Source organism: Puma concolor, chromosome A3, assembly GCF_028749965.1.
Source record: "Puma concolor isolate L17-30 chromosome A3, mPumCon1.1.hap2, whole genome shotgun sequence".
Taxonomy (NCBI): Eukaryota; Metazoa; Chordata; class Mammalia; order Carnivora; family Felidae; genus Puma; species Puma concolor.
In genome coordinates, this window is record NC_141669.1 from 82,410,157 (window position 1) to 82,430,891 (window position 20,735).

At 40.3% G+C, this 20,735-nt stretch overlaps 1 protein-coding gene across 2 annotated transcripts; it reads left to right on the plus strand.

Annotated features, from left to right (window-relative positions):
* Nucleotides 1-1,992: 1,992 nt before the first annotated feature.
* Nucleotides 1,993-20,145, plus strand: CNOT11 (CCR4-NOT transcription complex subunit 11). Of its 2 annotated transcripts, XM_086701353.1 has the most exons (7): nt 2,010-2,648; nt 5,499-5,663; nt 13,960-14,112; nt 15,771-15,973; nt 17,229-17,431; nt 18,832-18,928; nt 19,009-20,145. In XM_086701353.1, exons 1-7 carry the CDS (start codon nt 2,132-2,134, stop codon nt 19,204-19,206), a joined length of 1,536 nt encoding a protein of 511 aa, XP_086557479.1. In that variant the 5' UTR covers nt 2,010-2,131; the 3' UTR covers nt 19,207-20,145. The 2 variants fall into 2 exon arrangements, with proteins under 2 accessions (XP_086557480.1, XP_086557479.1); XM_086701354.1 differs by lacking the exon at nt 13,960-14,112 and having other exon boundaries at nt 1,993-2,648.
* The last annotated feature ends 590 nt before the right edge of the window (nt 20,146-20,735 follow it).

A 20,735-nucleotide genomic window follows, 5' to 3' on the forward strand; every position in this document is an offset into this window, starting at 1 on the left:
CAAGAAAGAATTCTCGAAGACGTCTTTGGCACAAAAAGGTGATCTTATTAAAGCACGGAGACAGGACCTGTGGGCAGAAAGAGCTTCACTGGGGTTGTGAAGAGTGACTGATTACATAGTATGAAGATGGGGGAAGTAAAGTCAAGAGGAAGTTTATAAAGGTATTTCTATATGCTAAAGAAGACTCACAGATTACTGGAGGCCTAGCTAATGTCAAGCTAAGGTTGTTTTTCCCTCTAGCAAAGCGTTGACTTTATGACAGTAGGGAGTTCCTGGACTTTAGGCTATTGGTAAGATCCTCCTTTTTTTGGTAATTGTATCAGTTTAACCATTTGTTTTCTGTACTTTCCTTTGTTCTTGGGCAGCCTGAAATACCTGAGGAATCTCACACGTTTCCCACCTGGTAGGGTGTGTGTGTGTGTGCTAGCTTGTGCTTTGCCCTCAGCTTGCTCTATAGCTCCCTCATCAGTCCTACGAAAAGAAAAGTATTTAGTTCTTTTGGTGGTGGTGATGGTGGTGGGTAGCATGTTCAAATATTTTGAAACATCTTTAAAGAAAAGTAAAACCTAGATATGTGTACTGATTGCTATTACAAAGAGAGCCCAAAATGCAAAATGGCTCAAACACAGTAAGGTTTATTTACCACAGTAAAAAAAAAAAAAAAAAAAAAAAAAAAAAAGAAAAAGAAAATGAGAGTATTTTCTAGCTAGTTTGAGTCAGTTTCCCAACGGTCCAGGTGTTAGCAAATAGTATTTGCTGCTGTTAGAAATGTTTTGGCAGGATCTTTCAAGTGGACAATCTAGCAGTAGATTGCAGCAGCCTTCATAATTTGCATACCTGGTGACCCGGCCATTTCTCTTCCTTCAGTTTTACTTGAGATGAAGGTGGTGCCTAACTAGATGATTCTTGAGTTGCTATCATTGTGTAGTGCAGACCGGATTTCCCTAACCTGCCTGGCAGAAATCCCTTAGGATTTCGTTAAGTCTAGGGAGGGGGCTGGGCAAGTCTGGGGAATACCACTGATTTCAGCCCTGAGTTCACATTAGTCACCTGGGGAGGTGTTTTTGTTTTTTAAATACTTGGGCCGTCATCTTTGGGGGCTGGTGCTACTTTTTTTTTTTTAATTAGAGAACATTGTCAAGAAAGCTACATTTCTTTTTTCTTTTTTAATTTTTCTTTAATGTTTATTTATTTTTGAGAGCGAGAACAAGCAAGGGAGGGCAGAGAGAGAGAGACAGAATCTGAAGAAGGCTCCAGGCTCTGAGCTGTCACTGCAGAGCCCTGGGCAGAGGAGGGGGTGGGGAGACTGGTGGCTCCAACTCACAAACTGCCAAATCATGATCAGAGTTGAAGTTGGATGCTTAACGGACTGAGCCACTCAGGGGCCCCTGGAGCTACTATTCCTAAAGTTTCCCCAGCGCCTTAACAACGCACACTCAAGGCCAGAATCAGCCTTAGGGCAGAGAAAGCAAAAAGTCGCATAACAATTTTGTAAATGAGTATTAACTGGAAAAATTTTCTCAATATCCTGTTAAAATAACCATGTACAAAAACTCAAGTGCAGTAAGATTCCATTTGTGCAAAAAAAATGTGAGACGAAATTAACTTTGGTTATGAGAAATGTCCTTGTTCAGTTACTTGCACTTAAACAGTTTAAAATCATGAACAATCACGTATGTTATATTAAGAAAACCATTTTGAGTCTAAGACGCATTTTTCCACACGATAACGTGGCCCACGGTCGTCGGAACCGTTGGCTGCCACGCACTGCCCCGTGAGCTCCTAGGAGGTCCGCTTGGGATCGCGGAAGTGCAGATCTCGCCCCCAGCGCCGGGTGGTCCCACGGCCGCTAGAGGCCAGAACCCCGCTGGCCCGCCCCTCCCGCAGGCCCCGCCCCCGCTTCCGGCCTCTTCACACTTCCCACCCAGCGTCTCCGGATCCTCTCCCTGGCCTCGCTCCAGCGGGCCTCGCTTTCGCTCGGCGCTGCCCCACCGCTCTGCCGCTGTCTGGCTTCTCCGACGTGTTTTGTTTGCGACGCTGTCGTGTAACAGCGCGCTTTACGGCCGTGGGGACGGGGCGAGCCGGCGCCAGGGCCGCTCCGGCCGGGAAGCAGGGCAGGCGGTCGAGGTTGATGCCCGGCGGCGGGGTGAGCGCGGCGTCTGGCCGACTTCTCACCGCCGCGGAGCAGAGGGGTGCCCGGGAAGCGGCGGGGTCGGCGTCCAGGAGCGGCCCGGGAGGCTCCGGCGGCGGCGGCAGAGGCGGAGCAGGCGGCCCCGGGCCGGGCAGTGGAGGCCCGGGGGGGCCCGCGGGCAGGATGAGCCTGACCCCGAAGGAGCTCTCGAGCCTGCTGAGTATCATCTCGGAGGAGGCGGGAGGCGGCAGCACCTTCGAGGGCCTGTCCACTGCCTTCCACCACTACTTCAGCAAGGCCGACCACTTCCGCTTGGGCTCGGTGCTGGTCATGCTGCTACAGCAGCCGGACCTACTGCCCAGCGCGGCACAACGCCTCACCGCGCTCTACCTGCTCTGGGAGATGTATCGCACCGAGCCTCTCGCCGCCAACCCTTTCGCCGCCAGCTTCGCCCACCTGCTCAACCCCGCGCCGCCCGCTCGCGGCGGCCAGGAGCCCGATAGGCCGCCCCTCTCAGGTACGCCGGGGCAGCCCGTCCCTTCCGAAGCCAGATGTGCGCTGTGGTTAGATTGGGAACTTTCCACCTATCCTTGTGCGAGTTCATCCGCAAGTGACATTGTCTCCTTTTGAAATTGTCTATTCTCTCTCCCCCCCCCCCCAAATATGGAGAATTGGTAGCTTAATTACAGATTCAGGGCACCGCAGATTATTCCTCTCAACTGTACAGGCCATGAAACCATGCAGCTGAGTGGGGCTTGAGAGTTTTAGCAACTCAGTCGCGCTTCATTCTTGTTAAGCCCGTTTGAGATGTGTGACGTTGTAACTAATGACACCCCGCTCCTGGTTTAAGTCTCAGTCAAGTAAATAGAACTCGTTCAGAACTCGAAGTTGTTGGGCGGAAATAGACATTAAACGGCGTTTAAGGACTTTGCAGCCACCTTCGTTGGTTTGTTGCGTGTCCTGGGATAATGTGATGGGAGCAGAAGATAAAAGGTAGTCTCAAATTTACGGCCTAAGTTAGGAAACGCATGACTACTGGACGTTATGTAAAATGTATATTGGTGCAGCATTGGTGAGATCAGATCTGTGGGTTACATTCAAGGCTGCCTTTTCTTTTTAACTCAAAGAGATACCTTTTGAGACGTGACTTTGGGAGAAGACTCAGCCAGGAAAGCAGAAGGGCACAGAGGGGATGGTGATTAGTGATAAGGGTACTTGGAAGACTAAGACAGAGACCAGTGTACTGGGGGAAGCAGGTAATTAGAGGTGGGAAACAGTTTGATCTTAAAGTACTCAACCTGTGAGAAAATGAGCAAAACACGGTGTGGGTAGAGGCCACTATACAGGGAGTTAAAAGTGAAGGCAGTGGATTTTGAAGTAATACCATGAAGTTTTTCATGGCACAGGAGGGTTTCTACGTTGCAGGCCACTTGGTGTTCATGCGTGGCACCCCCTTTGGATCTAAAACATCCTCTAGTTGGTTTCCTGCAGTGCTCTTACGTAAGAGGGACAAACTTTGTGTTGGATAAGATGCCCTTTTAGGGTACTAGTTCTGAACTAGGCTTTCAGGGAGTTCCAGAATGCCCAGAAAGCAATGGAACATATTATGGGTTGTCAAAACCTACCATCCTGAGTCCCTTAGCAGGGAATGGGGACATTGCGGGGTTTATTCAGAGAGCCCTTTGTATTCTGAAGGCCAGGTTAGGCATAGGAAGGATCACTTACGTCATTCTCAGATGTAGTGAGTGTAAACCTAGATGTAGACCATAGACTGCATTACTATTATTAAAGCAGGGATGGTGCTTAAATGGACAATGGAAGCTATATCAACACCAAGACTTATATTGTATGTCTAGGGTGAACATCTAATAGATATATTTTTGTAAAGTTTTTCAGATGATTCAGATTCAGAGCTAGGTAAGTAAGATGACTTCTCTTCACTCAAGCTTGCAGTCTGGTTGGGGAGACATAAATGTAGTCATAACCAGTGTAGTAAGAGTTGTATTAGATGTCACACATAAAATGCTTGGTAGTAGAGAGGAACAACTGCTTGTGTGGCTGGAGACGTCCTCAGAGGGAGTGATGTTTTTGCTGGATGGTGATTAGAGGTGGAGTAAGGGGTGTGTGTGGGGGTGGGGTGTGAGGGAAGGGTGTGGCCCTGTCAGGTACTCTTAGAGAGCTGGATATATTGGATGTTTTGAAATCAGGACTCCTAAAACCTGGAAGATTTTGTGCAACTGGAATGTAGGATATGTGGGTTGGAGGGGAGAGATGATATTTGGCAAGTGGGTCAGGATTAGATTATGAAGGGACTTAAAATGGTGCAGAAGTTTGGGTTTAATCCTGTGTAAACAGGTTAAGTATTGTGAGCATATGTGTACATAAAAATATGACTAGGTGGTAAGTGGGAGTGTGAACTGGGTGATGGGTGGGTAGGAGTCAAAACTGGGAGCTGGGGAAATTAGGAAGGCTGACCTGTAGTTCAGGCAGGAGAGGAGAGGAGGGAGCAGAGTCTGGGGACAGTGCCCCCGGGGAATGGATGAGGCTTGGTGAACCACTGGATATGGAACAAAAGGGGACAGCATTTGGCACGGTGGGAATTTTGTAGCTTCACTGTTTTTTGAAGCAGGTGTGAGAAGTGTATTTGCCCTGCTAATGATGTTTCCTTGTCTCTTCAACCTGTACAGTTGCAGCAGCAGAAGAAAAAACATTTTTTTTTAACCTTATTTATTTTGAGGGGCACCTGGGTGACTCATTTGGTTGTGTCTAACTTTGACTCAGGTCATGAGCTCATGGTTCGTTAGTTTGAGCCCTGAGTTGGGCTCTGTGCTGACAGCTGGGCACCTAGAGCCTGCTTGGGATTCTGTGTCTTCCTCACTCTCTGTGTGTCCTTTCCCTGCTCACGTTCTGTCTCTTTCTCAAAAAATAAATAAATGTTAAAAACTTATTAGAGCACAAGCAGGGGACAGGCAGAGGGAGAGAGAGAATCCCAAGAGGGTTCTGCGCTGGGGCTCTATCCCACAAACCATGAGATCAAAACCTGACTGAGCCACCCAGGCTCTCCAAGAAGAGCATTTCTGAGCACTGTAGCTTTTTTGTTTTTGCTTGCACGTGTAAGCTTTAGCCTTTGCATGTTGGAAATACAGGTAAAAAAACCTTAAGTTTCATTGATATTGCCACAAATAGAATTTCAAATGACATATTTAATTACATTTTCATAAATGTATATATTTGGTTCACTGAAACTTAATTTTGTTTTTAAAAATGAGTGAATGGAAATAGCAAGTAGCAAATGCTAATTTTACCAGAGTCAAGTTAATTTTAAAAAATAACCATTGGAGAAATTGTTATACATTTCTGTTTACAGGATTTTTACCTCCTATAACTCCACCAGAAAAGTTTTTTCTTTCCCAGCTGATGCTGGCACCCCCAAGGGAACTCTTCAAAAAAACACCTCGACAGATCGCATTGATGGATGTTGGAAATATGGGCCAGTCTGTGGACATTAGTGGGCTTCAGTTAGCCTTGGCTGGTAAGGAGGAATCAGTGGTTTGGGTATTCTTGTGTGGTAGCACAAGGCCGCCTTTTTTTTTTTTTTTTTTTTATGAGCTTCTCCACTTAAAATGAAGGTCTTTGTAACTGTGCTAAAAGCTTAATAACTTCTGTGAAAAACAGCTTCAGTACTGGATCCTTGTTAATATGGCACAGAAGTTCACTCTGAGTTTTCACCTGAATTGATTGTGTTTCCAATTTAAGAAGAATGCTGGATAAAATTTAGTCTGTTTAAAAATTTTTTCCTGATGTCAAAATGATCTACAGATTCAATGCAATTTCTCTTAAAATCCCAACAATGTGTTTTTCAGATAGAGAAAAACCCACCATAAACTTCATACGAAATCCCATGGGACCCTGAATAGTCCAAACAATTTGTCTTGGCACCCTTGTTGAGAATCATTTGACAATATATGGAAGGGTTTATTTCTGGGCTCTCTATTCTATAATAATTGCTTTGCCTGTCTGGATTCTACTATACTTCTGATTACAGTAGCTTTGTAGGAAGTTTTGAAATCAGGACATATGAAACCTCTGCTGTGTCCTTCCTTCTGTTTCAAGATTGTTTTGGCACCTTCTGTGTTACATGTGTAAACGAATGAATGGGTTTTCTTGAAGCAAAACCATGTTGTAATAGAAAATAGGGGGACTTTCTTGATCTGGATGGTCAGAGCATCTCTAAGTAGGGAAGGTAAGAAGAGGCACCTTTTGTTTAACTGCTCTCAGCAAAAATATGGATGAATGGGTCTTAACCACTTGAGAGTGATTCATTAGGGAAATTCTAATATATAGGCAAATTTTTGAACCCTTGATCTTGTGATTGAGTGAGCTGCAGTATTAATTAATTTTGACAGTTTCCCATCCTTCTTAGATTTAATGCATCTGTGACATTTGGTTTCTTACATAAGGTGACATTGTTCAATAAACTCCTTTTTCCTTGGAGCATTCTGAACCTCTGAACCTCACTTTTTAACTCCTGGGTATCAACAATATAACAGTGGTTATTTTCTGAAACCAAGAGAAATCTTTTTAAGGCTTTTAAGATTGAATGTACACAAAAATACCTATTGGTCACTAGTGCTGGATACAATCTATTCACAGAAATAAAATACAATTTTGAAAAGATAATGTGAAAGCTGGGTACAGAGGTGATAGGCAATTTCAGTCACCTTACCTTCAGAAGGGATAGATATTTTGAGGGTTCTAGTTTTGTATTTAATAGAGTGAGAATCTGATTTCCCTTGGGATGACTTGAGTTAGTTTGTGAGAAAGTTTTAAAGTATATCAAGCCCAGAAAAGAACACGTTAGTCTTGAGAAAATTGGGCACAGTGGCTAAGCTTGCTGCTTGCTGTCCCCTACCCAGATTGAAGATGTCCTAATCCATTCATTTTTACAAGTACCAAAAAACAAAAACAAAGTGATGCACCTGTCTTCTCTGGAGCTGGCTACACACAGATGATCTTTGCAGAGACCCTCAATTCATAGATCTTGTGGTAGGGTTCATGGACCAGAGGTGTGTTTATGGAGGATGCCTTTGCATTTTTTTTTAAACTTTAAATAAACAAGCAGACAAGTTAAACAGAAGTAACTATAAGGGGCACTTTTACCCTGTTAACAATGTCAGTATTCATTTTAGAGGTTTTATTAGAAATTCCTGACAACTTGCACTTACTAGTTTACCACACAATGTGCCAGTTTAAACCTTTTCCTTGCATTTTGGTCAAGAGTATGTTAATTTTTTGTGCTTTAGTAATCTGAGATGAGAAAATGGCATCTCAGGATAATTTTAATTAGCATTTTCCTTGAATGAGTTGAACATGTGGTTACAGATCTAAGGCATCTTTCATGTCTGGCCATTTTTCCATTGGATCGATGGTCTTTTATTAACACTGGTAGCTCTTTAAGGAATTAGGAATTTAGCTCTGAAATTACAAAATCTGAAATTACAAAATTACAAAATCTGAAATACATAATTTCATAAAACCAGCATGTACATTTTAAGGAATTATAAAGTGACCTTGGAGCAACCATTATCTAAGTTCAGAAATGGAATTGTTTCAGGATCTTGTGGCTCCCTATGTGTTTCTCCTACTCGCTGCTCCCTTTCTTCCCCATCACTAACCTGACTTTTGTGATAATCATTCATGATTTACTTTATAGCCCTCCAAACTGCATGCCTATAGTTTAACTTTGGATGTTCTTCAACTTGATGTGCATGTGGAATCATACAGTGTTCTTTTGGGTGTGGGTTGTAAGATGAATCCATGTTGATGACATAATGGTAGTGGTTTCTTTATCCATTTTACTATTGATGGACATAATGTTGCCATGAACATTCTGGTACATTCTCCTAGTGTACATATGAAAGTTTCTTCTAGCAGGAAAGATAAGCACATGTAAAACTTTACTAGCTAATGGCAGATTATTTTCCAGATTTTGCTGTGCCATGTTTCATTCCCATTACCAGTGTGCAAGTTACGTGACATTATCTACATCTGATAATTTCAGATGTTAATTTTTGCTAACCTGGAGGGGATCTTGTGTTTTGACTGATTTCCCCACCCCCTGTCCCCAATGGAATTGAACATATTTTCAGATGTTTATTGACCATCCAAGCCTTTTGAAATAAAATGCTTGTTGAAGTCAGCCCATTATTTCTTTTTTAAAACACTGATTTGACTTTTTAAGACATTAAAGTATAGTTGACCTACAATATTACATTAGTTTCAGGTGTACAACATGGCGATTTAACAGTTCTGCATATTTATTCAGTGGTCATCATGTTAGGGGTAGTTACCATCTGTTACCATACAAAGTTATTGCATTATTGACAGTATAACCTACGCTGTACTTTTCATTCCATGATTTATTTAAAACTGGAAGTTAGTACCTCTTTATCCCCTTCACCTATTTTGCCCATCCTCCTCCTTCCCTCCCCTCTGGCAACCACCAGTTTTCTATCTTTAGGAGTCTGTTTCTGTTTTTTTTTTTTAATTTGTTTCATATTTTTAGATTACACACAGAAGCAAAATCATATGGTATTTGTCTTTGTGTGTCTGACTTATTTCATTTAGCAGAATAACTTCTAGGTCCATCCATGTCACAAATGGCAGGATTTCATTCTTTTTTAATATTCCTTTTCACAATTCTCCATTGTGTATATATATACCACATCTTTATCCATTCATCTTTGGATGAACACTTAAGTTGCTTCCATATCCTGCTATTATAAACAACGCTGCAATAAACATAAGCGTGCCTATGTCTTTTTGAAATAGTGTTTCTGTTTTCTCTGGGTAAATATCCACAAGTGGAATTACTGAGTCCTGTGGTACTTCTGTTTTTAGTTTTTGAGGAACCTCCATACTGTATTCCAGACATGCTGCACCAGTTTACATTCTCACAGTGCACAAGGGTTTCCTTTTCTCCACATCCTCACCAACATTTGCTATTTGTCTTTTTGATACTAGCTATTCTGACTGGTGTGAGGTCATACTGTGGTTTTGATTTGCATTTCTCTGATGATCAGTGATGTTGAACATCTTTTCATGTGTTTGTTGGTCACCTGTGTATCTTCTTTGGAAAAATGTTCTGGTACTCTGCCCATTTTAAAGTCTGATTATCTGGGTTTTTGTTTTTTTTTTTTCCCCTTGGTGTTGTAGTACTTTATTTATTTTGGATATCAACCCTTTATCAGATACATCATTTGCAGATAGCTTCTCCCATTTATTAGGTTGCTTTTTTATTTATGGTTTCCTTTGCTGTATAAAAGCTCTTATTTTGATGTAGCCTCAGTTTGGTTTGTTTTGTTTTTTTCCCCTTGCCTGGAGAGACCTATCTATAAATAAGTTGCTAAGGCCAATGTCCAAGAGTTTATTGCCTATATTTTATTTTAGAAGTTTTATGGTTTCAAGTTTTATATTTAGATCTCTTATCCATTTTGAGTTTATTTTTGTGTATGGTGTAAGAAAGTGGTCTAGTTTCATTCTTTGCATGTAGCTGTCCAGTTTTCTCAGCACTGTTTATTGAAGAAACTGTCTTTTACCCCAATCATATATTCTTGCCTCCTTTCTTGTAGATTAATTGGCCATATAAGCATGGGCTTATTTCTGGGCATTCTATTCTGTTAATTGATCTGTGTGTCTGTTTTTGTCCCAGTACTATACTATTTTGATTACTGTAGCTTTGCAGTTAGTTTGAAATCCAAGAGCATGATACTTCCAGCCTTGTTCTTCTTTCAAAAGATTGCGTTGGCTATCTGGGGGTCTTTTGTAGTTCCATACAAATTTTAGGATTATTTGTTCTAGTTCTGTGAAAAATGCTATTGGCATTTTAATAGGGATTGCATTGAATCTGTAGATTGGGTAGTATGGACGTTTTAATAATATTTGTTCTTCACAGCCATGAGCCTGGCATGTCTTTCCATTTCTTTGTGTCATCTTCACTTTCTTTCATTAGTGCTTTATAGTTTTCAGAGTGCAGGTCTTTACCTCTTTGGTTAGATTTATTCCTAGTTATCTTACTGTTTTTGGTGCAGTTGTAAATGGGATCATTTTCTTGATTTCTCTTTCTACTACTTTGTTACTAATGTATAGAAATGAAGGGGCACCTGAGTGCCTCGGTTGGGCGTCCGACTTCGGCTCAGGTCATGATCTCGCGGTGCGTGAGTTTGACATCTGCGTCGGGCTCTGTGCTGACAGCTTGGAGCCTGGCGCCTGCTTCGGATTCTGTGTCTCCTTCTCTCTCTGCTTCTCCCTGCCTTGTGCTCTCTCAGAAATGAATAAATGTTAAAAAAAAAAAAAATTAGAATGCAACAGATTTTCTGCACGTTGATTTTGTATCCTGTGATTTTAGTGAGTTTATCAGTTGCAGCAGTTTTTTGGTGGGTCTTTTCAGTTTTTCTATAGGTTAGTATCATGTTATCTGCAAATAGTGAAAGTTTTACTTCTTTCTTACCAGACTATTTTTTTGTCTGACTGCTGTGGATAGGACTTCCAGTACTGTGTTGAATAAAAGTGGTGAGAGTGGAAATGCCTGTCTTGTTCCTGACCTTAGGGGGAAGCTTTCATCTTTTCACCAGTGAGTGTGGTGTTAGCTGTGGGTTTGTCATATATGGCCTTTATTATGCTGAGATTTGTTCCCTGTATACCCATTTTAGTAAGAGTTTTTAATCATGAATGGATGTTGAATGTTGTCAAATGTTTTTTCTGCATCTATTGAGATAACCATATCAGTTTTATCCTTCATTTTGTTAATGTGTATCACACTGGTTGATTTGTGAATATTCAACCGTCCTTGCAACCCAGGAATAAATTCCACTTGATCATTTATTTTTGTTGTAATCTTTATTATTTCCTTCCTTCTGCTTTTAGGTTTTGCTCTTCTTTTTCTGGCTCCTAAAGGTGTAAAGTTCGGTTGTTTGAGATTTTTCTTCTTGAGGTGGACCTGTACTACTATAAACTTCCCTTTTGGAGCTGCTTTTGCTGCATCCCAAAAGTTTTGAACTTGTGTTTTCATTTTCATTTGTTTCCATGTGCTTCTTTATTTCCTGGTTGGCCCATTCATTGTTTAATAGCATGTTATTTAACCTCCATGTATTTGTGGTCTTTCCAGTTTTTTTCTTGTGGTTGATTTCTAGTTTTGTAGTATTGTGTTCAGAAAAGATGCATGGTATGACTTGATCCTTCTGAATCTGTTGAGACTTGTTTTATGGGCTAATATATGATCTGTTCTGGAGAACGTTCCATGTGCACTTGAATGTGTATTCTGCTCTTTTAGGATGGAATGTTCCAGATACATCCATTAAATCCGTCTGTTCCAGTGTGTCATTCAAAGCCACTATTTCCTTATTGATTTTTTGTTTAGAGGATCTGTCCACTGATGTGAGTAGGGTGTTAAAGTTCCCTACTATTATGTATTACTGTCAATTTCTTCATGTTAGTATTTGCTTTATATATTTGGGTGCTCCTATGTTGGGTGCATAAATATGCACAATTGTTGTATCTTCTTGTTCGGTTGTCCCTTTTATGATTATATAATGCCCTTCTCTGTCTCTTGGTACAGTCTTTGTTTTAGTCTAGTTTGTCCTGGGGCACCAGGGTGGCTTAGTCAGTTAAGCCTCTGACTTCAGCTCAGGTCACAATCTCGTGGTCCTTGAGTTTGAGCCCAAGCCCTGCGATGGGCTCTGTGCTTGACAGCTCAGGGCCTTGGAGCCTGCTTCAGATTTTGTGTCTCCCTCTCTCTTTGCCCCCCACCACACTTGTGCTCTGTCTCTCAAAAATAAACAAACATTAAAAAAAATTTGTGAAAGTCTACTTCGTCCTGTATAAGTATTCCTCCCCGCCCCCCCCCCCCCCATCCATTTGCATGGAATATTTTTTTTCTATACCTTCACTTTCAGTCTGTGTCTTTGGATCTGATGTTTGACATCGGACAGGTCTCTTGTAGGAAGTATATAAATGGGTCTTGTTTTTTAATCCATTCAGTCACTGTCTTTTGACTTAAAAGTAAATGTGCATTTAGTTCACTTAAAGTAAGTATTCATTGATATGTATGTTTTGCCATTTTGTTAGTTTTCTGGTTGTTTTTATAGTTCTCTGTTCTTCTCTTGCTCTCTTCCCTTGTGATTTGATCCCTTTGTTTAGTATTATGTTTGGATTCCTGTTTTTTATGTATCTGTGACAGGTTTTTGGTTGGTGGTTACTATGAGTTTTATATATAATATTCTTTGTATATACCAGTCTAAAGTAAACTGATGGTTGGTTAAGTTTGAACATTCTGAAGGCACTATGTTTTTACTCTCCCACCTCACCCCTGGCTCTGTATTTTACGGATGTATTGTATGTATATGTATGTATACATACATGTATATATTGTCATATTTTACATCTTTTTATTTTGTGCCCCTTATCTAATTATTATAGATATAATTAATTTACTACTTCTGTCTTTTAACCTTCATACTAGCTTTATAAGTGATCTAGTACCTTTAGTATGCATTTGCTTTTACCAGTGCATTTTTTTTTCATAATTTTATTCTAATTATGGCTTTTTCTGTTTCACTTATAGAAGTCCCTTTAACAGTTGTTGTAAGGCTAGTTTAGTGGTGATGAACTTTAACTTTTGTCTGTCTGGGAAACTATCTGTCATTCAATTTTGAGTTCTAGCGTTGCTGGGGTTAAGTACTCTTGATTGTAGGGTTTTTACCAGCACTTTGAATATCATGCCACTCCCTTCTGGCCTGCAGTTCCTGCTGAAAGAACATCTGATAGCCTTTTGAGGTTTTCCTTGTAACTATGTGCTTTTCTTTTGCTGCTTTTAAGATTCTCTTTTATCTTTTAATTTTTGACATTTTAATTATGTGTCTTGATATGCACCTTCTTGGGCTCATCTTGTGTAGGGTTCTCCGAGCATCTTAGACTTGGCTGGCTCTTTCCTTCCCCACGTTAGGGAGGTTTTCAACAATGACTTCTTCAAATAAGTTTTCTGCCCCTTTTTCTCTTCTTCTGGGACCCCTTATAATACCTGATGTTGTCATAGAAATCCTTTAACCTATCCTCATTAATTTTTTTTTTCTTTTTGCTGTTGTGCTTGGTGTGTTCCATTACCCTGTCTTGCAGATCGCTGATCCTTTCTTTTGCATCTGCTATTTATTCTCTAGTTTTCATTTCAGTTATTGTATTCTTCAGCTCAGTTCTGAGCTTATTCACTTTTCTCCCCAGTCCAGTGTGAGCATCTCTATGACCATTACCTGAACTCTTCATCAGGTGGATTGCTTATGTTTCCTTTAGTTCTTTTCTGAGGTTCAGAACATATTCTTCTGTCTCATTTTGTCTGACTCTGTGTTTCTATATATTAGGTATGTCACTTACATCTCTTGGACTTGAAAGTAGTGGCCTTATATAGAAAATGTCCTGTGGAGCCCATTAGTTTAATACCCCCTGATCACCAGTCCGGCACTATGGATATCCCTTGTATGGGCTTTATGTACCCTTCTGTTGTGACTGGTCTGCAGCAGATGGGGATGCTCTGGCAGGTGTGGCTGCCCCCCCCCCCCCCAGCACAACTGGCTGAGAGTGTGGTTGCAGCTGCTGCTGGCTTATTGGTGGGTTTTGTAGCTCCTGGCTGATTTGTATTGGTGGGGGAGGGGGGATGTGTCTATATTCTGAATCTAGCCCTTTGTTCATATGTTGCAGACAGCTCTTCCCAGTTAGTTTTTTCACTTTCCTTGTGTTGCCCTCAATTTAAAAATGTCTCTTATTTTACCCTTTTTCAGAACGCCAGTCTGAATTGCCAACCCAAAGTAAGGCTAGCTTCCCTAGTATTCTCAGTGACCCAGACCCAGATTCTTCTAATTCTGGATTTGACAGCTCAGTTGCCTCTCAAATCACAGAAGCTTTAGTCAGTGGACCAAAGCCACCTATTGAAAGTAGGTATATTACTTTTTTGTACTTGGTTTTATTTTACCAGCATCCTGAGACTTTTGGTTTTCTAAAACATGGTGTTACCTTTGTTGCTGCTTAAACTTGAATTCAGTGAGACACTTCCCAGTTATAGTGTCTTGTAGAACATAGTAGTGATGGTCTGTGTTCTTTAATAAAATTACATTTCAAGTTTTTTTATCAGCATTCCTGAAGATACAAATTCTGATTTTACTGAAATGAGTCTTCTGTAATTTATTAACTTTTGTATTCAGGCTTCTATGTGGTTTTAGTGATGAAGGCATGCTTTATCCTTAGGGATAAGAAAATGTTCTCCAAATTATAGTGTCACCATGAGTTTAAAACTTACATGACTTTAATGCCATTATTAGATCTTTGACATAAATGGGTTTAATATTTGAAGTCTAAGCTGAGCACAAGTGTGCCTGACAGCCCCATGGCACATACTGGTTTTCATTTAATATTTGCTTACTGTGTGTTGCGTAAGCCACCAGAAAAGTATGTGAAAAGCAAATCAGATACGGAGTCTGGCTAAACGTACGTACTTCTTGGGAATGTTTTCATTATCATATAAGTAGTGCTTCTCCTGAGGTGTTAAAAGTTTTTTCTTTTTATAAGTGGTCTGAAAAGAGATTGAGATGCTAGTCCTACTAGATGTAAAATGCTGGATGTAAGTGAAGAGAGAGTAGAAGATAAACTGGTGATTCTTAGCCAGAAAACCTTTTCAACAAACCATTCTCAAATTTGGCAGGGGCTAGGACCCATGGTCAGAATAAGCCATCTGAGGCCCTGTGTGGAAACCAGAGTGAGTTATGAAATTTGTTCAGCAAAAATCCCAGCCAGCATTTATTTTCTTGGGCTTATAACTTAGGGTTCAGTCTTATTTCATACAACAATTGAGGTAGAATCACTGCATTTTCCTATTGTTGTTTTACTGTTCTATGAAAATGAATATGGGATTTGTGAATTCAGGGGTTTATGAAAGTCTCTGGATTCATTTGGGAATGTCAAGCCAACTGTACTTTTTTGTTCCCTGCCATTTTATCTACACATAATTTGCCACCTCAACATTAGAAGATGCAAAGAAAAAACCACAAATAGTAGTGCTGAATAAAATAATAGTAATTATTCACTACTACTGAATAAAATAATAGTAATTAATGGGGCACCTGGGTGGCTCAGTCGGTTAAGTGTCTGACTGTTGATCTCAGCTCAGGACTCGATCTCAGGGTTGTGAGTTCAAGCCCCACGATGGGCTCTGCACTCGTGAAGCCTACTTAAAAAAAAAAAATACCGGTCACTAAGAATAGGAAGAGTGAGATCAAGTAGCATTTCATTTTTCCCATCAGAACTCTCACCAGTATGTGAAGTTGTATCCTTTTGCTTCTCAGTGGTGATCATGCTTGAATTAAAAATCATCAGATCATGGTAATGCCTTCATCTCTCCTGAAAAGTAGATTTGGGCTCTGGAATAATAATGTTATATCAGTGTTTCATTTTGTTGGCATTCTGAATAAAACCCTGACTTTCTATGTCATCTCTGCTTTGGATTTTGAAGTCTGCAAGTTTTATCATGTTATCTTTATACAGATGTGCATAGATGGTAGCTTCCTGATCGAAGCAAACATTCCTACTCTCGTTACAGGCCATTTCCGGCCAGAGTTTATTCGTCCACCACCTCCACTCCACATTTGTGAGGATGAGCTGGCTTGGCTGAATCCAACAGAGCCTGACCATGCGATTCAATGGGACAAATCAATGTGTGTCAAGAATAGCACTGGTGTGGAGATCAAGCGAATAATGGCCAAAGCCTTCAAAAGCCCCTTATCTTCTCCTCAACAAACACAGGTATGTATTTATTTGTAGGTGTTTTATTTTAATCCTTCACATGATAAATGACCAATAAAATGATCCTGCCGATAGGAGCCAGCAATAAGAATGTTTTGGATCCAAGGAGTCTTGGATCTCTGGAGCTTTGTTCTGCCCCTCCCACTCTGGTCATTTTACTCTGGTGGAAAAAGACTGATGATGACTCAACATGTATCAACACTTATTTGGGGCCATTTTGACTATGGGAGAGGAGGAGTAGGATGGATCTCACATTTTTGGCATTTTGCATATTTTGTTACATTTGCTGGACAGTAACTACTGAGGGTGAGATTAACATCTTATGGAGGAAGAAAATGAGACCTAGGGAAGGTAAGCTAGCCACTGTCACACAGCTGGTTAGTGGTGGATTTGAAATTTAGAATAGCCCCTGCTATTCTTTGTGTAAGACTCCCCTGGGCGGGGAAAGGCAAGGATACCTGGTGGGTGGTTTCTGTTTGGTGAATTTTACCCAGCTTTGCAAACTTAAACAGTGGAACTTGTGAGGACATACTGACACTTCCAATCCAGTTTACCACTGAAAATGTTACTTTCAGAGTCAAATAACAGCTGTTCGTAGTTCACTTTGTTTGCTAGGCCATCCTAAAACACAGTCCACTGTGGTATATGCAGGCAGGTAGGGGAATGAACATAGAGAATTTGTAAGAAAAACCACTTATTTGGCAGAACTGCTTTTGAAGGTGTTTATTTAGATTGCATCACATGAGTAGGGCCTGAACTGTACGGTCCTGCCGTGAGGCACCACAACAGGGCAGCGATCTCCTCCCGTCATGCTTCTCTCCTTGAGTGTCTGCTCTCTGCCTGGGCTGCACTCTTTCCCCTGTTCTCAGTTCTTTGTGGTCTGTGCTTTTCTGGAGAACTGGTTGGCAACTAAGATAATTTTTGGTTATAACAGAGGATAGGAAAAGCCTACAAAGCTGTTAAGGAGGATACTGTTACAGTCCACACAGCATTCTATCCAACCAGACCATACTGAGGCTGGTTTAATGCCCTGGAAAGGGATCACTAGCATTTTTAGTCTTGAAGGTGTCTGCATTTTAATATCTTCACAGCTTAAATGTAAATTTAAAAATTAATACAAGATTATGATGGGTTTCAGGGAAGAAATTTACCAAGTTGGTTCAATGTAGATTATTTTATAGTTTGGTTTTGTAGGCAGGAAAGAGAATATCTGATTTAAGAACCTCTCTCTTTTTAAAAATTTGGTTGTATTTAGCTCCTGGGTGAATTGGAAAAAGACCCCAAACTCGTTTATCATATTGGCCTCACTCCAGCCAAACTTCCAGACTTAGTGGAAAACAACCCTCTAGTTGCTATAGAAATGCTGCTGAAGTTAATGCAGTCAAGCCAGATCACAGAGTATTTTTCGGTTCTGGTCAACATGGACATGTCTTTGCATTCAATGGAAGTTGTAAATCGGTAAGTTTTTATACTTGATCAGGTGTGGGTGGGTGGCAGGGGCGGTGTGAATCTAGATCCTGATTAAATGGCCAGAAGGCAAAAACTAGCAACAAATTTTTAGTTGTTTTTTTTTTTTTTAACCTTCTTGAAATTGTACTGAAGGCTGCCCTTTTAAGCTTATCAGCCGGTAAAAACTAAGTAATCACAAGTATGTGTACAGGAGCGTTCTTTCTGGGGTGGGAGAGAGAGGAGGCAGGCATGAGGCTTTCAACTTTATTTTCTGTCATTGGCAAAACTGGTCAGCTGTTTGTTGAAAATACACTACTGTGTGTCTGCATTCTCCTGTTCAGGCTTTTCCCTCCAGTGCAGACTCACTTCCTTCTGGGGCTGCTTCTGCTCCCATCCTTGGACTGACTGCCCTCTCAGTGCCAGCTTTTTCCCCTTCACTATGTTCTTGTAGCACTGTTTTCACCAGCTATTTGGTATTTAGTCCAAGAATAACCACATCTTTTTATCAGTAGTATTCTTTCTAGAGAATAATTTCAAGGATGAGGTCTGTTCCTTGTGCCCCCCCACCCGCCCTCCTCCCCCTCTCCCCCCCCAACCTCAAGTGACCACAGCACTTTTCTCAGAGCACTGGTTCCTTGGTGCTTTATGGGGAAAGGTTCTGTAGTCAAAGAAGTTTAGAATTCCTTTTGGACATTCATACTGTATAGCTAGCATAGCATACCTTTATTTGAACATGTAATTCCCATCTTTTTGTTTTCCTTAAAATATTCCACAGAATCTTTCAGAAAATACCAGCTTTCCTTGTGGAGACACTAATGTGCCACCAATGCCTTCTGTCACATTCCATCCGGATCTCTACCACCATGTTCCTGAATGTGCCACACTAATCCCAGATCCCAGCTTTTTCTCACATCACTTGCTAGGTTATAAGAAATACTTCAAGGTTTCAGTTTTAGGCCACTTGACCTTTTAAGGCTTTTCCTGTTTTTTCATTTACACTGCTTTTTGCAAACCCCTCATTTTAGCCCTTAATTATACTTATTAAAAATTATACCTTCTTGGACCTACCACCTTGCACAGCACTTACATGTAATTGAGGTTTAGTTAACGTTACTTACTAGAGCTTGAAGACCATTAACTACAAATTAGGATTCAACCAAGAACACAGAAATGTGGTGTTCAAAATTATGAGTAATTTTCATGTGTAATGTAATGCTAAGTATAGACTTAAAAAATGAAGTGCCATTGACTAACAAAGTGGGTGACTCAGGCTTATTTGCATAAGTATGTTTAAAAGTAGGTAACTGATCATCTATCAGAAATTTTGACTAAATGACCAAAGAGGAATTTTATATTTTATGGGTAACAGTGTTTTGTAACAGCCCTAACTTTTTAACTTTCTGAAACAGACTCACTACAGCTGTTGATCTACCTCCTGAATTTATTCACCTTTACATATCAAATTGCATCTCTACTTGTGAACAAATTAAGGATAAATATATGCAGGTAAGTAGCAGAGATTTTTGTAAATTTTATAAATACCTGCCAAGAAAACGGGTTCACTAAATTTGCTTTCTCTTTTTCAGAATCGTTTGGTGCGTCTTGTGTGTGTCTTTCTCCAGTCCTTGATCCGTAACAAAATAATTAACGTGCAGGACTTGTTTATAGAAGTGCAGGCATTCTGTATTGAATTCAGCAGGATACGAGAAGCCGCTGGCCTTTTCCGATTGTTGAAGACCTTGGACACTGGAGAAACACCTTCCGAGACCAAAATGTCAAAATAATACCTCATCAGAACCACCATATTCATTATTCAGCTATATTGTGACTTAATTTTTAAACTGTTAGAACCCTGAGTGGATTGCTTGGCCTAATGCATATAAACACTACTTTATCTACTTAAAGCAAAATTTTCCCTTCCTGGATGACTTTTTCCTTGAAATGGATTTTTGGTAAGAACTTAGAAAAATGTGTCTATTTTGGTGTCTTTGCTGATGATTAGGATTAGCAGTTATCCAAAAAAAGTTCCTGCAAAAAAGTAGATGCGGTCTTTAGCACTGTAGAACCAAGGTGCCTGTTTTTGTTTAAAACACAACTTACAGGCTACTGATAAATCAAGAATCCCAGTTTTCTTAAGGTTCTGATATTTTAGTATTTAATGAGAGTAAATGAAGACATTCTTAAGAATTTGTCATACTGCCCTTGAGGTGAAATCAGTTAAGTGTTTTTGAATCAAGGGGCAAACAGAAGTTTGGTCCTTGAACCCATTTATGCGTATAGCCCTTACCGCCTCCTGAAGCACAGTTTGAACCAAGGAAATGCTTCTAGCTTTATCCTTTCTTGTCATGGGGACTTAATAGACAACAGAATACATGCATTCCTTGGACCTCTTAGAAACATGGAAACTCTTAGAAACCTTTTTTGAGACTATAATAGCTGGTGTAGTGTTCTGTTTTTTTCCTCTTGAGCTGTTCATTAGTTCTTCAGTTCTTAGTCTAAGATAGTTATTTTCTTGTTTAAAGGAAAAATATTAGTCCATGTTTTGGGAGATAACATCACCACTGAGGAACTGTCATGTACAGTCTGTACCCTGCTGCCTGTGCTAGGGCAGATGACCTGTTTGAGACGTAGAGGAGGACAAGGTGGCTGGCGTCATGTGGGCTGTTATCCCTCATTTAACTTTGGACAACAGTGCCTTACATTAAAGTTTTTTATGAACTGTATTATGTGTTTTTTTTACTTGAAGAAAGCATGAAAAATTCCTCATATACTGAGGTACTTCCAAAGCCTGCTCTTTATAGGGAAGTAATCTATTCAACAGGAATTCACCTTCCAATTTAACCCTCAGCGAAAGTTAAAGGAAACCGAGCCTACTGGTTTAAAGAGGAGTTTCAACCTTATAATACCAGCAAAAAAACAGTACTCCTAGATTTATAAGAAATTTTATGTCTTATGTAATCTTATGAAAGGTATTTATAAATGTATTTGCTTAAGGAATTAAGAACCCAAGCCAGTGTACTAGAGGAATGCCTTTAAGACATCCAAAATGATAGTAACAGCCTTGATTTCCATACCTATAAGTGGGCATCACTGTTTTACCTTATTAGGTTTGGGAATTACTTCCAAAAGTACTTCCAAATACTTCCAAAAGTATTATTGAGATACTTCTGGGAATGGCAAAGTTTGGACGACTGTTGGAAGGGCTCCAGGACCTACTGATTCTCTGATAACGTTGAACGACACTGGCCAACAGCACTATTAACTCATGCCTGAACAAAGCTTACCTAACATGTACTTTCTCTATAAGGCACAT

Bases quoted from the DNA above. Each gene is read 5' to 3' on its own strand.
- CNOT11 (XM_086701353.1), top strand. From the start codon at position 2,132: ATGCCCGGCGGCGGGGTGAGCGCGGCGTCTGGCCGACTTCTCACCGCC. The intron at 15,974-17,228 runs GTATGTATTTAT...GGTTGTATTTAG, and splicing joins CTTCTCCTCAACAAACACAG to CTCCTGGGTGAATTGGAAAA. The intron at 17,432-18,831 runs GTAAGTTTTTAT...TTTCTGAAACAG, and splicing joins TCAATGGAAGTTGTAAATCG to ACTCACTACAGCTGTTGATC.